Here is a 16,084-nt window from a genome sequence, read left to right on the forward strand (position 1 = left end):
TTTTATTTTGAGGGTCTTTTAAAGTTTACATGCTGTCTCAGCTAGCGGTTAGCCGAATTAGCTGTTAGCTAAACTAACGTTAGCCTAACTGTGGAGGCTAACGGCAGACCGCTACAATCAGCTAGCGGTTAGCCAAATTAACCGTTAGCTAAACTAACGTTAGCTTCCCGGTGGAGGCTAACGGCAGACCGCTATAATCACCTAGCGGTCCGCCGAATTAGCTATTAGCTAAACTAACGTTAGCTAGCGTGGGAACAGATTGGGTAGTGTCATAAATCCTCGTACCACAGCGCATGCGCAGAACGGATTGTGCCGGTGGAACGGATCGGGTACTGACAGTGGCCAGTAAGAGCAGACTGGGCTTTGGCGGGAGGAGGGCTTAAAGAGACAGGCGCTCCTACAGACAATCTCATACAGAGGGTGAATAGTGCAGCAGCCATGTAATGGGCAGTATGAGAAATATTTTTTTTAACATTAAAGCATGTAAACATGTAAGTATTATCCTGAAAATGCTATATAATAGTTGCCCTTTAAACAATGTAATGCCATCCAAGCTTTAATGTCCTCTAGACAATTCAACAGTGGCTTTAAAGAGTTTGAATCTTTCCGTTTCAAAGGCAGGTACATTTGCGTGTCGTCTGTATAACAGCAGAACAAGATGCCGTAATTTCTAAGGATGGACCCTAAGGGGGCACAAGAACTTAGAGGAAAAAGTCATAGTGTCAAGTCAAAACAAAATGTAGTTTAATTTTGTGAACTATTGAAAATTGATTTGTTTATTTATTTTCAAGTGTAGTCATTAAGTCGAGGTATACTGTAGGTTTTCTTTTTCTTTCATCACTAGTTACATTACCTTCTTGTTAATAAAAAAGGTCCTCTGTTCACGTTTGGCATCAGAGTTTCATCAGCTTCATAGTTTAGACAGAAATACATAAAGTTCATATGGCATAAGGTGGAAATGGACTACCTGCTAGGTTCCAAATGTGGCTTTAACTTTGCTCACTATATTAAACATGTCCCTCTTGGGGTAAGAGTATGTAAGGGCCACAACAAACGTCCATGTTCATGGTTTAAATCCTTTCCCAGGCTTTGACTATCCCAGTCACCAGTCCTAGTCTTACCCATGAGGCATTGTGGCCACAGACAACCACTACCGCAGCTTATTTCACTCTGTGTTTAGCTGGGGGTCATGATGCCACATGGCTGAGCTCCTCCACCCTCCCCGGCCTCCCCCCCCTCAGCCCCTCAGTGTTTTTGGCTGTGGGTGTGTATGGTAACTGGAGCTTGCCCTTCCTCAGCATCACCCTACACCTGAAGATCTCGTGCCCATCGTCTCCGGCCATGCCTATGGGCCGAGGGATGGCCTGCCCTGTGCCCCAGGTCAAGATCGAGATGGAGTCGGACTACGACTCGGACATCGACCACCACCACCCTCGGGACATGAGCAGCGAGACCACGTTATGAAGCTGAGACTCGGAACAGTCTGACCCGCGGACAGTACAAGGGGGCACAGACTGATGGCTTTGAGCAAACTGACACCTTAACAGTCTGGCTGAAATGGGACTGATCCAATCAATGCGGTTGGGGAGGTTGAAGTTTTAGCTTCATGTGCTTTTTATATTGGTGCAGTCCTGACAAATTCTGCATATATGAAATACAAATGTATAATACTTGTTTGATGTAAATGGCCATAATAACAGAGGAGATATTTATATGTATGAGATGTATAGGATTATATATTTGATGTGAAAATATTTATCTTTATACTAACATATAACAAGCTATATATTGATATTGTACTATTAATGTAATTACTCCAAATCCAAACTAATCTTGAAATCAGTACAATATCAAAACTTATTGTACAGTAATTTTACATCCGCCTGTGTGTACAGACTTTGATTTTGAGCCAGGAAAAGAGAAAACTAGCACTATTTTAGTAACAGAACTATTAACCATGAGGTTGTAAAGTCTACGGTCTTCTACTATGTTAGCCTTTGCATATTTGTGTTTTGGTGTTTGTTTGACTATGTTGTAGTATGCCTCTGCTCCCAGAGAACCGGCTCTCCTTTTACCCGTTTCCCTCCAGTTCAACACTCCATATTGGCACATTAACCTGGAACAAAAAGAAACAACCAAAAAGTCTTGATGTTGCTGAAAAAGAACGATTAATTATGCAAGATGTAGCTTACACGTTTTTATATATGTGTTTTTACTCACAAAGTCTGTATCGGAACGTAATTAACTTTCACCACAACACTTCATGCATATGACAATAATAAGAAATTGACAGATATACAGTAATTTATGTAATTAAAATGCCATTACTCCAAAGCATGTGGTTTGTCTTGTGTTGAACACAGTGGCTTGGCGACGTCCAAAGTTAAATACACATCATCACAAATGTCTGTTCACTTCCATTCTTCTTGATCCAGATTGCTGATCTACCACATTTCCCAAAAACAGTTAGCCGAACACTTTTGGTCAACGGCAAAATATTAGAGATTATACGCCGGCCATTGAAAAATATAACAGAAAACAAGCGCTATTACTGGTTTAATATTAGCAATGTTGACTTCTTGACTTATGAACAGACTGAAATCAACATCGCTGACAGAAACAATACACCCACACCACACCGAGTTATGCTTTAAATTACGATTTTAAAAAAAAACTACAAAAGACAGAGGAATTAATAAGTTTTGTTTTTATTTTAACAATAAAATTGATTGACAAGCAAAAACAGTTTTTTTTCTTTGTTTATTCAATTCCTCAGAGTTTTTGAATATTCTAAAGCCTGCATCGTTTACACTCAGGCTGTGTTTCATTAGTGTTTCAACATGCCCTCAGTCACTTCCCCTCAGCCCTTGGTGTGGGTAATAGCATACGGAGGCCACTTGAGGTACATCTCACTTCCCTCAAATTGCATCCCCGGCTCCTCCACTTGCCTCCCTTCTTCCGCGTGGAAACAACAAAATGTTTTTAGAGGGAAGCGTCCTTTTGAAGCATATGAAAGCAATTTGTTTCGGAAATTAACCAGTGTTGTAGTAATTTGGATCTAAATTATCAAGGGAAAAACAAGTTAATGGAGTTACAAGTCTGGTTAGATGAGCTTTATATTGAAAGAGCAAAGGGGCCTTTATAAGGTCAAGAGCCGAAATGGATCGAGGCAGGTGAAAAGAACTCATATTTTAGTGTCGTGCGGTGTGCGCGTCCTCCCCAGGCCGTCTCCCGGTGTGTGAGGCGTCCTCCCCCGGGGTGTGGCGTTTGCTTTCCCCGTTAATCTCCCTATAGACCATTTCGTGCTGGCCACCATGAAAAAAAACTACAAAACCGTCCCCGTGAACACGTATCAATAGATTAAAAATAACGTGACCATTTCACGAACTTCCATGAGACCAGGTTGGCCCTTTATTTAGAGAGTGTGGCCAACTAGAGAATCGAATGTTCTGAAATATCCCGTTTTGCGATTGGTTCCGAGGTGGTCACGTTTCGTGAACGCCATGTTTGATACCAATATTTATGTGATTCCCATTGACATAGTGCAGAGAATAGTGGAAAAATGTAATTAATTATTTTAAAAAAATGACATAAATCACTGAAAAAATGCCCAACTGTTGTGCGTTTGGCTGCAATGAAAGACAGGGAAGCAGCAAAAGATTTCCCAAGTCCCCCCCGTGAAGCAAAAAGGCAAAAAGTATGGGAGCTGTTCATTATTGTGTGAGGTAAATGTCAATTTCTCTCTTCGATAGGATAACAAATTACATAGGACAAATATAGTAATACCATTGTTAATGTGTACCATGCTGTCAAAAAAGTTCTAACACTGCTTTAGAAATGAATGAAGTTTGAAGTTAGCCTTATGCTAATGTTAGCTTTTTCTGCTAGCGGACATTAGAAAGGTAAACACTGCTCAGAGACTTATTAGGCAACGTGGTCACTCACTACAATGGGCATTTTTTTTTTTGCCCATTTACGATATAGAAGGTAAATATACGCTAGAATATTTCCATAAGGGCCTTTTACATATTGACAAACGTTGATAATAACATGTATATACCTGTTTATGGTGAAAATAAGCGATTTATTTCAAGATAGCATATCCGCCCCATAGGGTTACACTGTAGAGTCATCTGACTATGACTGGTATCCAATATGGCGCCCATGATTTGAGTTGGCCACACTCTCTATATAAAGGGCGCTAGGAATATGTTCTATGAGGCGCTACTAGTGGTCAAAAACTCCATAGGGTACCTTTAACTCACTTCCCGCTATATTTATTGTGCCTGAATGCCACAGAAATCCCTGGCCTCATGTTACCTTATGTAAAATGATCCCAATAAGTTTTACAAAAAGATGTTTACAGGCTTATAAGGTATTGGAATAGTTAATGAATGTATAGCGAGTGTCTATTTGTTGAATGTATAGAGAGTTAACACCTGCTGAAGTCAAATTCCTTGTGTATGTAAGTATACTTGGCCAATAAAACTGATTCTGATGAAAGAGATACAGCAGGGGTGGTGCAAACCTAATTTTTAATTCTTTGGCACAAAATCCAGTACTATCATACTGTATATAAATAGGGGGGCTTGACCAGTATGGGTTGTTTGATAATATTGGACTAATATTTGAGACAATAGTCATTTATATATACTCATCACAAAATGGGACACCACGCCAAATGTAGAAACACAGAATTATAGTACCATTAGTATTATTAATAGTACAAATAATCAATATTCATCATTCCAATTTGGAATACAGTCAAAATGTGTCAATAAAATGTGTTCCATTTAATGGCTTTGACCCAGTGTTGTCTTGATTAACTGTGCAACAATCATACTGTAGCATATCTGTCTATTGACAGAAAATGTACGTTGCACAAACTTAAATCATTTTCAAAATCATTTCATTCCTACAGGACACATCTGAGGTAGTTGCATGCATTGCTGTCTGCCAGTGTCTTCTTTTGATATTACCGTACAAACTGGGGACACCAAAGTCCCCTTATTAAACGCTGACAGCAGCGTCACGATACCGTCAGCGCACGCGAATGGTTCAGCGGTGCTTCAGGGTGTTTGGTGAAGCCGTCAGCAAAGTCCTCCCCTTCCACCAGTGTCGGCCTCCTGTTGCACATGGGGCACAGCTTGTTGCGTTCATGTGAGGCTCTCATCCAGATGATGAGGTTCCAGCGCTGGCCGGAGGAGATGGGCAGCGCCCCGTGCATGTGTTGACCCCGATGGAGGAGGCCCTCGGTCACCCTGTGTTCCACCTCTGAACACTCAGTCTCACTTAAAGGCACCTGCAGTGGCCAACACAAGCACTTAGTTTAGACATGATTTAGCATTACTGTATGGAAATGACATTGGAAATATGTATATAACTTTCACCACAACACTTCATGCATATGACAATAATAAGAAATTGACAGATATACAGTAATTTATGTAATTAAAATGCCATTACTCCAAAGCATGTGGTTTGTCTTGTGTTGAACACAGTGGCTTGGCGACGTCCAAAGTTAAATACACATCATCACAAATGTCTGTTCACTTCCATTCTTCTTGATCCAGATTGCTGATCTACCACATTTCCCAAAAACAGTTAGCCGAACACTTTTGGTCAACGGCAAAATATTAGATTACAGCCGGCCATTGAAAAATATAACAGAAAACAAGCGCATTATTACTGGTTTAATATTAGCAATGTTGACTTCTTGACTTATGAACAGACTGAAATCAACATCGCTGACAGAAACAATACACACCACACCGAGTTATGCTTTAAATTACGATTTTAAAAAAAAACTACAAAAGACAGAGGAATTAATAAGTTTTGTTTTTATTTTAACAATAAAATTGATTGACAAGCAAAAACAGTTTTTTTTCTTTGTTTATTCAATTCCTCAGAGTTTTTGAATATTCTAAAGCCTGCATCGTTTACACTCAGGCTGTGTTTCATTAGTGTTTCAACATGCCCTCAGTCACTTCCCCTCAGCCCTTAGTGTGGGTAATAGCATACGGAGGCCACTTGAGGTACATCTCACTTCCCTCAAATTGCATCCCCGGCTCCTCCACTTGCCTCCCTTCTTCACGTCTTAGAAACAACAAAATGTTTTTAGAGGGAAGCGACGTCCTTTGAAGCATATGAAAGCAATTTGTTTCGGGAAATTAACCAGTGTTGTAGTAATTTGGATCTAAATTATCAAGGGAAAAACAAGTTAATGGAGTTACAAGTCTGGTTAGATGAGCTTTATATTGAAAGAGCAAAGGGGGCCTTTATAAGGTCAAGAGCGAAATGGATCGAGGCAGGTGAAAAGAACTCATATTTTAGTGTGCCGGCGTGTGAGGCGTCCTCCCCCGCGGCCGTCTCCCGGTGTGTGAGGCGTCCTCCCCCGGGGTGTGGCGTTTGCTTTCCCCGTTAATCTCCCTATAGACCATTTCGTGCTGGCCACCATGAAAAAAAACTACAAAACCGTCCCCGTGAACACGTATCAATAGATTAAAAATAACGTGACCATTTCACGAACTTCCATGAGACCAGGTTGGCCCTTTATTTAGAGAGTGTGGCCAACTAGAGAATCGAATGTTCTGAAATATCCCGTTTTGCGATTGGTTCCGAGGTGGTCACGTTTCGTGAACGCCATGTTTGATACCAATATTTATGTGATTCCCATTGACATAGTGCAGAGAATAGTGGAAAAATGTAATTAATTATTTTAAAAAAATGACATAAATCACTGAAAAAATGCCCAACTGTTGTGCGTTTGGCTGCAATGAAAGACAGGGAAGCAGCAAAAGATTTCCCAAGTCCCCCCCGTGAAGCAAAAAGGCAAAAAGTATGGGAGCTGTTCATTATTGTGTGAGGTAAATGTCAATTTCTCTCTTCGATAGGATAACAAATTACATAGGACAAATATAGTAATACCATCGTTAATGTGTACCATGCTGTCAAAAAAGTTCTAACACTGCTTTAGAAATGAATGAAGTTTGAAGTTAGCCTTATGCTAATGTTAGCTTTTTCTGCTAGCGGACATTAGAAAGGTAAACACTGCTCAGAGACTTATTAGGCAACGTGGTCACTCACTACAATGGGCATTTTTTTTTTTGCCCATTTACGATATATAAGGTAAATAATCGCAGAATATTTCCATAAGGGCCTTTACATATTGACAAACGTTGATAATAACATGTATATACCTGTTTATGGTGAAAATAAGCGATTTATTTCAAGATAGCATATCCGCCCCATAGGGTTACACTGTAGAGTCATCTGACTATGGCGGGATCCAATATGGCGCCCATGATTTGAGTTGGCCACACTCTCTCTATATAAAGGGCTTAGGAATATGTTCTATGAGGCGCTACTAGTGGTCAAAAACCCATAGGGTACCTTTAACTCACTTCCCGCTATATTTATTGTGCCTGAATGCCACAGAAATCCCTGGCCTCATGTTACCTTATGTAAAATGATCCCAATAAGTTTTACAAAAAGATGTTTACAGGCTTATAAGGTATTGGAATAGTTAATGAATGTATAGCGAGTGTCTATTTGTTGAATGTATAGAGAGTTAACACCTGCTGAAGTCAAATTCCTTGTGTATGTAAGTATACTTGGCCAATAAAACTGATTCTGATGAAAGAGATACAGCAGGGGTGGTGCAAACCTAATTTTTAATTCTTTGGCACAAAATCCAGTACTATCATACTGTATATAAATAGGGGGGCTTGACCAGTATGGGTTGTTTGATAATATTGGACTAATATTTGAGACAATAGTCATTTATATATACTCATCACAAAATGGGACACCACGCCAAATGTAGAAACACAGAATTATAGTACCATTAGTATTATTAATAGTACAAATAATCAATATTCATCATTCCAATTTGGAATACAGTCAAAATGTGTCAATAAAATGTGTTCCATTTAATGGCTTTGACCCAGTGTTGTCTTGATTAACTGTGCAACAATCATACTGTAGCATATCTGTCTATTGACAGAAAATGTACGTTGCACAAACTTAAATCATTTTCAAAATCATTTCATTCCTACAGGACACATCTGAGGTAGTTGCATGCATTGCTGTCTGCCAGTGTCTTCTTTTGATATTACCGTACAAACTGGGGACACCAAAGTCCCCTTATTAAACGCTGACAGCAGCGCGATACGTCACGTCAAAACGCACGAATGGTTCAGCGGTGCTTCAGGGTGTTTGGTGAAGCCGTCAGCAAAGTCCTCCCCTTCCACCAGTGTCGGCCTCCTGTTGCACATGGGGCACAGCTTGTTGCGTTCATGTGAGGCTCTCATCCAGATGATGAGGTTCCAGCGCTGGCCGGAGGAGATGGGCAGCGCCCCGTGCATGTGTTGACCCCGATGGAGGAGGCCCTCGGTCACCCTGTGTTCCACCTCTGAACACTCAGTCTCACTTAAAGGCACCTGCAGTGGCCAACACAAGCACTTAGTTTAGACATGATTTAGCATTACTGTATGGAAATGACATTGGAAATATAATAATACAGGGGTTTCTGCAGGTTTCACCGAGTCAAGTTTAAACACCTACACAGGTGATTTCAGTTATTCTGGCTGATTGGACTTCCTGCCATGGGACCTTTAACGTTCCCAGTTTGATTGCTTTCTCGCTCGCATAAGAAGCAGTAGGTTTCAAATACATTGTAAGCAACTGGATTTTTGCCCTAAATTCAGTTTTTCAAGTCAAGTACCGCTAAACTTGCACTTCCACATACCTAAAGAATGACTTTATGTCTGAGGTACAATCCGACAGAGACTCGCACCAATAACATGAAAGCTGATTAGCTGCAATTTAAGTTGCATGTTGGTCTCATTTGTAGTCTATATATAGTATATTTGCACTATTATTTAAGACCTGGACACAATACTTCAGCCAACTTAAGACTTTTTAAGGCCTTCAATTTTGATTTTGAAATTTCAGACTTTTTAAGACCCCGCGGAAACCGTGTAACATATTCAAAATATTAGGTGGTTTCCTCAGTATTTCTAAACTGCCAGAAAAGCTTTCAAAGTTTTATCTGCAAGCTTTCTTATCTTAGAAATTGGGTTACGTACACATTTGGAACAACAGTAGCATTATCAGCAACAGTAAGTTCAAAATAACTGGATTGAAAGGGTCTACTGCTTGTTTCTGAGATAAAAATAAAAAAAATCCATTTTCTCCGGTAAAATACAAAGGATTTATTTCTGTAACTAGGGAGGAGGGGGGCTTTCACACCTGCCTCATTTACTTTGGTTGAATTGCACTAGAGTTTGTTTTCCCCCTTGGTGCAGTTCATTTTGGCAGGTGTGAATGCACTAATCGCACTCAGACACGCACCAAATCGGACGAAAAAAAGCGTACCAAAATAATTAAACTCACAGCTACAAGTAGTAGAAGTGGTGGTTTAACGGTGTCGTAATAGTAGTAACAACAGTAGCAGCAGTAATAGTATTGTTGTATAGTATAGTGTTATAACTGATATGTTCACCTGTCTCATATCACCAAAATAAAGGTTGCCCTCGGTGAAGTCCTTGCCCAGGGAAACATTTAGGGTGACCTCTGCGTTGTCGTAGTGGTAGCTGAGCTCCAGGTCTTCATTCATGTCATATTTAACAACAAAGGCCTTGTGGCTGTCCAGACCGCGTCCCCCACAGTCCGGGTACAGCAGGGAGGCGAGCGGATGCAGGTAGAGCTCACGGAGGGGCGTGAGGAAGCCCTCGTCAAAGCCCAGTTCATTCAGGAGGATCTGGAAGAGAGAGAAAATGAGAAGAATATCATAAATAAAAGAACGTAACCCTCATGTTTAATTCTCTGACCTTCTTAAGACAGAGCCCTTTCATGGTTTCTGCATTTTTATATCGTCCTAATTTAAGGATTCAGCTGAAGCCCTCCATCTTGGCTTGAAGACATGCAGCATAACGTTGCTGTCGGGTGAAAACCTCATATGTCCAAAACCGTAGTTTTTCACCAAATGAAAAAAGGCTAATAGACGTAAAGGGTGATAGCACCGATTTATGAAAATACGAAATATGGAGATACAAGGTTTCTGTCCGACAGCGACGATATGCACGTTCCTCACTGTCAAATGACCCTAGAATTTCTCTGACTTTCCTAGAAAATCCATTATAGTCCCTGCATGTGCCTGCCTGGAATGTGCCTCTCATATTTCATGGCCCGCTGTAGGCCAAGGATCAAAATGTCACGGCACAATAAAGATGAAATGTGAATGACTGAGCAGTGATTAACCGGCACTTTTAGGGGTTTCAACCTGTAGGAAGGCATACGTTACCCCATAGTGGTTCATGGTGTTGGGTCTTCCTTTCGGGGCCGAGGACTGCTCAAAGTGCTCCAGCTCCTCCACCAGCTCCTCACAGAAGCTTTTCTCAAACACAGGGAAGCGATAAACCCTTGGAGCTTCAACAGAAAGATGGGAGTCAATAAAAGATGCTCCATGTAGCATTTGAATACATCAATATATTTAAGCAATATCAGGATTTTCCCTGCCATTATAAGGTTTAGGTGCAGCACCTGAGCCGTTGTGGCCACCACCTAAGTCAAATAGATGCATGTCTCAGATCTTATGGTTCTAGTTGGACTTCTTGAGCAAGTTTTGTCTTTAAGCTTTTTTAGTGTTTTTTTTTTTTTTATTATCTGCTCTAGCTTTTCCAACGTTTTAGACACAGATATGGTGACGATAACAGTCCAAAATGATGTGAAAAAGAGACAAAACTACCTCAAAAGGGACACAAACTGACTATAAAGAGACGCCAAATGACCACAGAGACCCAAAACAACCCAAAAAAACAAACAAAAATTGACCATAAAGAGAAAAAACACAACTTCAGAGAGACACAAAATCCCACAAAGAAACACAAAATGTATAGGGAAATTGCATTTTATTGAAAAACATTTTCTTGAGGAAGTTCGCCTAAACCCCCACCACCAAATACGCGCACGTAAGACTTCCACAAAGCGAGGGAAAACACTGAATATCGCACGAGAGTTCTAGAAGCACTATGTATTAGTTAAAAGTAGGGCTGTCAGCATTAACGCGTTAATCGCGTTGCGATTAAGGGCCGAGCATAACGCGTTCTTTTTTTTTAGCGCATTAATCGCATGCCGCCATTTATTAATTTATTTTCACTTCACTCGGCTTCACATCGTGCCTAACAGGCTACTATTTTGACCCTTTGCCGCACCTTTACTTATCATCAAGCTGTTATACTTCCTCCTAACACATCCTACTGCTGCAGGCTGCAGGCATGATGGAGAAAGACAGCAGCAACACAATTCTGAATGCCGCTTTTTATTTTCCAAAACTCCCGGACGGCTCGTAGACAAGTCAAAAGCCATATGCACATTGTGTAAAGCCAAATTAAAATATCACCGAAGCACGTCAAGCTTGAGCTACCACCTACGAGCTAAGCGTAGTACAGTTAACGTGACTCAGGTGGATGCTAGCGGGCTCAGGCAAAGCACTATTTTGGAGAGTGCTACTCGCCGACCTGTTGATGAAACCAAAGTGCAAGTGCTGTCTCAGACGGTGCGTTCACTTAAAACAGGTAGCCTCGTGGCGCATTCACAGTAATTGTAAAATACCATTTTCCTATCTGGTGGTTGTTTTTGTCGTTCAACAGCAATTTACTGGTGAAATAAGTTATTGTTATAGTTATTACATTATTATTAAATCTTTAATTTACCATGGCCTTAACAATAAACAAGTTCCTGACTGTTGTTTAGTACCCTTCCTTTTTTCTTCTTTTGTTTACAGTAAATAAATAATAAACTAATACAAAGTTCATAAAGTAACTTTCTTTGCATTCATTTGATTCCCAATCAATATACACTGGTAAGAATTGCTTTCCATTGTTAATATGTACTTAAAAACAGTTCTGAAATGCAAAATAATAGAATTTTAATCATGTGATAAAACATGCGATTAATCGCGATTAACTATAGAAATTCAGCGATTAATCACGATTAAAAACAATTTATCGTTTGACAGCCCTAGTTAAAAGTAATAAGAGACAACCGATTTGGTTGTTTATTTAGTCATTTATTTGGCTCTGGAATAAACATCTTCCTGCACACTAGCTTGCCACTTGGTGTAGTGCTTTGTCTGAAATCTCTGTACTTATACTAGCTATTTTGAGTACAAGGTGCGTTCACGCTGACAAAGTATGGCCAAATGCACCGCACTACGGTCAAAACGTTCAGATGAGTGTGATCGCTGGACACTACTTGCTCTCAATGGTCACCATCTCTGCTACGGAACGATCAACTTATTTTCAAAGTTGTGAATATCAGGGTTTCTGCAGGTTTCACCAAGTCAAATTTAAGACCCTTTATGAATGACATTTAAGACACATATCACATCACAAAAGTACTTGCAAAAGTAAAATAAATGTATTCACATTGAATAAAAGTAATAATAATCTGTACATATGCAGCAAATTATATTCCGACGAGCGAAACAAAGAACTACAACACCACAGAATAAAAAATAAATAAATGTAAAGTTTAAAATTATTTAAGATCTAGAACACAACACTTCAGCAAATTTAAGAAAAATGTAAGCCTTTTTAAGGCCTAAAATTTAGATTTTGAAATTTGAGACTCCTGTGGATTTTTTAAGACCCCACGGAAACAATGGAATATGGCGGGACGAAGCTGCAGCGGCTGCAATTGAAACGGCGAACACCGAACTATACAAATGTAATTGATGTGTTTTCAATAAGTACCACTATACTGTTTTCAGTAAGGGAAAAAAACAAAACAAGCCGGTATATATTTTGGCAGTTGAAAACAGGTGGCGGCAATCATAGATATAAAACATTTTATTAAAAGGAAGAAGAATTATGACCAAAAACGTCTTGCTCTATGTATTAAAGGCCTTTTTTTAATCACTTTGTGTAACCAACTCACCTGCCTCTTCCTGCAACAAGTCTCCGAGACCTTCTTCGCTGATGTCACTGCTTCGACAGTACTCGACAATCTGCTTGAACTTTGGTGCGAGGTAGGACTCCTGAGGACAGGTGGTGTGCAGGTGTGTCTCAGCGAGGTGTTCATGACACATTAGGAATGACACTATTAGCAGTGGCTGGTGCAGTGAGTACCTGCAGATGGTAGACGTGAGGATGGAGAGGCCTGTACGTGTCTTTGATAGCAGCAGCTCTCTCAGCCGACGTCACACCTAGACATCGCCGCCTGTCCACTTCCTGTGAAATCTAAAACGGAGTAGTCATACAGTTCAGTTACAGTTTGGTAGGGAAGCATGGCTAACTGCAGGTGAATGAGGTAGGTTACCTCATGATCTCCTCGTCTTAAGATAAAATGATTTCCAGTGATCACTGATCACAACTTGATTATCCTGTTGTACTATTATAAAGGCTAATGTACAGCACCCAAGCCGTTTTGGGCACCACCTAAGTCGAATGAATGTAAAAATCAAACATTATCAAAATCAATGTGAGCATCTAATAAATGTAGTTCTTCAGCAAGTTTTGTCTTTAAAGCTTTAGTGCATAACTTTTTGATATTACTGAACGTCCGTTACATTCAAGCCATTGCCACGAGAGTCGCTACAAAGCTAATTAACACTATCAGCTCCACACAACTCTCTCTGGATTTCTCAGCATGGCTGTGTTTACAAATTGATGTCGTCTGCCGACTTTCGCACGCAGAAACTTGAGTGGCGATAATTACCTCTTCTGAAGAGTCCATCATGTTTTTTTTTTAATCCTCTGTGTCCTCCTTGGCTACTAGCAACTGCGTGGGGGAGGGGTGGGGGTGGAGCGCGTTCACGGAAGGTTTGTATCGTGTGGACACGCCGACAGAATTGTTGTCATTACTTAGAATTCCTCATGGGGGCGACAGAAACTACGCACTATAGCGTGTTATTTATTCATTATCTGCTCCAGCTTTTCCAACGTTATGGACACGTATACATGGTAATGTATGTGTAATGTAAAACAATGTGAAATTGCATATATTTTTTTATTTAAATGCATTACTTTTTTTTTGAGGGAGGACCCCTAAACCCCCACCAAATACATGCACCTAGTCTTTCTAGTGGAGGAACTCATATTAATGTTCCGAGTAGGATGTAGACCTACTAACTGTATCTGTACAGTGCAAGGTGCATCTTACCCCCATTCTCTCTACCAGGATGCTTCTTTCACTGGAGACAGGATGAAACCAACTATACAACCAGGTGATGTTCCCATTGCAATCACACTGTGATCATATTATCATGACATTTCATATCATTAATCATTTTTATTATTGATTTATGTGACAATACTTTTCTTCGATAAATACATTAGTCGGGTTGGGCATCGTTATGATATTAACAATTCTGATTCCAATTCCGATTCTTCCTTTGGATTCAGATTCTTTGAGGGGTGGAATTGAAACTGGTCATGTGCTTATTTCAAAGATAAGAGGAACATTTTATTTTGATTCAATGGTGATTTGCAGTTTTACCGGGCTTTTTCAACATAAAATAAAGCCACACAACACAACAAGCGCTACCAAAACTTGTGCATGTTAAATTTGGAACCAAAAAGTTTTTTTTTTTTTTAAAACGATTCCATTAGAATCGCAATTTTTTAAAACGATTCCAAGTTGGAACTGGTTCTCGCTGCCCAATCCTATCCATTAATAATTAGGTCTATACAACGTCCAGAGTCCATGGTGAAGTCTTGAAATTATAGCCTGATCTAATGGATGTTTGAGGCCCATATTGATATTGATATATGGGATAACGATTTATCAGATAGTAATCTGTAAAACATAAACATGAACAAGCAATCTCCATAACCAACCAAGATACATACTGAGCGAGACATTCTACAGTGTAAAAATAAATGTGTCAGTGCTCTATGGTGGAAAAAGTATGTAGCCTAATGGAGACACTGAATATAAATAAGCTATTTTCTGTACTGACATTTCTTGTTACTTATCAGCCGGCATACACAGTACCGACATATCTCTGTAATAAGCTAATATTGGTATATGAGCCTGGCCAATATATCAGTCTAGCTCTACATCAAATGTCTTGTTTTGTAAGACCAACAGTTTAATACCCATACTCAATTTACAATTATAGAAGGTTAAGAAAACCCACAATTATTCACTTTCGAGAAACTGATGGTAGTAAATGTGTGGCATTTTTCCCTAAAAATTACTTTAAATGAAATGAAATAAGCCTTTAATATCAATATCAAATCAATCAAATTTAAAATATCAATAATTATATCAATGTAAATTAGTTAGTTTACTTTAGCTTATAAATCATTCATCTAACGTTAATTGTTTGAGCTCAATAAGGGAGTGTTTCAAATATATGAGCCTAGCGGCAGCAAACGTAATTTGCAACCAGGGTCAGCATCTTGATGTGGGTCTAGCTTGTCAGGCTAACGTTAACTAGTATTGTCCGTGAGATGTTTGAGGATTACTTCACACCTAACGTTAGGTTACATTTAGGTGAACCTAACTAATGTCAGACCGACCAAATATGAGTCAGAAAAGGGAAGCCAAACTTAGTTGAATTGTTGTTAGTCACGAACACACTTTCTTACCTTGTTGAACACATCCTCAAACTGTTGGTCCGTCACGCAGCCAAGCCTCATAAGCAGCTGCGTAGCAATAATTAAGATACAATACACACTTGTTGTCAGTAGAGTTTAAAACCGGTAATTAACAGTCCAAATACTATTTTTGTTTTTAAATGTAGCTAACTAACATCCACTCACCGTTTGATAATCCAGTCTGAACTGCTGCTCGGATAAAAAGCGGACATGGATCTTGTAGTCCTCCAGGAAAATATTATCAGTGGTGAAACAGTTACAGATGTAAAACTGACGATTTCCGTCTTCCTTGTTTGTCATTATTGCCCGTATAAAGGCAATAAAACACGCATAAAAACAAAGTAATAGCAAGCTTCACAGCTAACAGTTACTTCTGTGTTAGCTAGCAGCAAAAAACAAACATTACACTTCCGGTTCGAAGTCCTCAAAGTAAAAGTACTCTCCACAAATCCAAAACCGTGGACCATTTTTTTTTT

The 16,084-nt window shown here is 39.7% G+C and overlaps 2 protein-coding genes across 3 annotated transcripts in view; one reads left to right on the forward strand and one right to left on the reverse strand.

Moving 5' to 3' along the window:
- Positions 1–2,334, forward strand: part of slc4a5a (solute carrier family 4 member 5a) — a 45,755-nt gene extending 43,421 nt beyond the window's left edge. For both annotated transcript variants that reach the window (XM_039802727.1, XM_039802728.1), the window contains exon 26: positions 1,299–2,334. In XM_039802727.1, the coding sequence (XP_039658661.1) occupies positions 1,299–1,464 (166 nt within the window). In that variant the 3' untranslated portion in view covers positions 1,465–2,334. The remainder of the gene's footprint in view (positions 1–1,298) is intronic.
- Positions 2,335–7,654: 5,320 nt separating this feature from the next.
- ogfod2 (2-oxoglutarate and iron-dependent oxygenase domain containing 2) lies at positions 7,655–16,015 on the reverse strand. Its single transcript, XM_039802729.1, has 7 exons — positions 15,774–16,015; positions 15,600–15,656; positions 13,134–13,244; positions 12,943–13,042; positions 10,307–10,431; positions 9,506–9,763; positions 7,655–8,441 (listed from the first exon to the last, which is right to left on the reverse strand). Exons 1-7 carry the CDS (start codon positions 15,906–15,908, stop codon positions 8,175–8,177), a joined length of 1,053 nt encoding a protein of 350 aa, XP_039658663.1. The 5' UTR covers positions 15,909–16,015; the 3' UTR covers positions 7,655–8,174.
- Between the last annotated feature and the right edge of the window lie 69 nt (positions 16,016–16,084).

Source organism: Perca fluviatilis, chromosome 6 (genome assembly GCF_010015445.1).
Source record: "Perca fluviatilis chromosome 6, GENO_Pfluv_1.0, whole genome shotgun sequence".
Taxonomy (NCBI): Eukaryota; Metazoa; Chordata; class Actinopteri; order Perciformes; family Percidae; genus Perca; species Perca fluviatilis.

Coding starts and splice junctions, on each gene's coding strand:
- ogfod2 (XM_039802729.1), bottom strand. CDS start 15,908: ATGACAAACAAGGAAGACGGAAATCGTCAGTTTTACATCTGTAACTGT. Junction 13,043..13,133: donor CTCACGTCTACCATCTGCAG/GTACTCACTGCA, acceptor ACCTGTCCTCAG/GAGTCCTACCTCGCACCAAA. Junction 9,764..10,306: donor ACACCATGAACCACTATGGG/GTAACGTATGCC, acceptor TCTCTCTTCCAG/ATCCTCCTGAATGAACTGGG.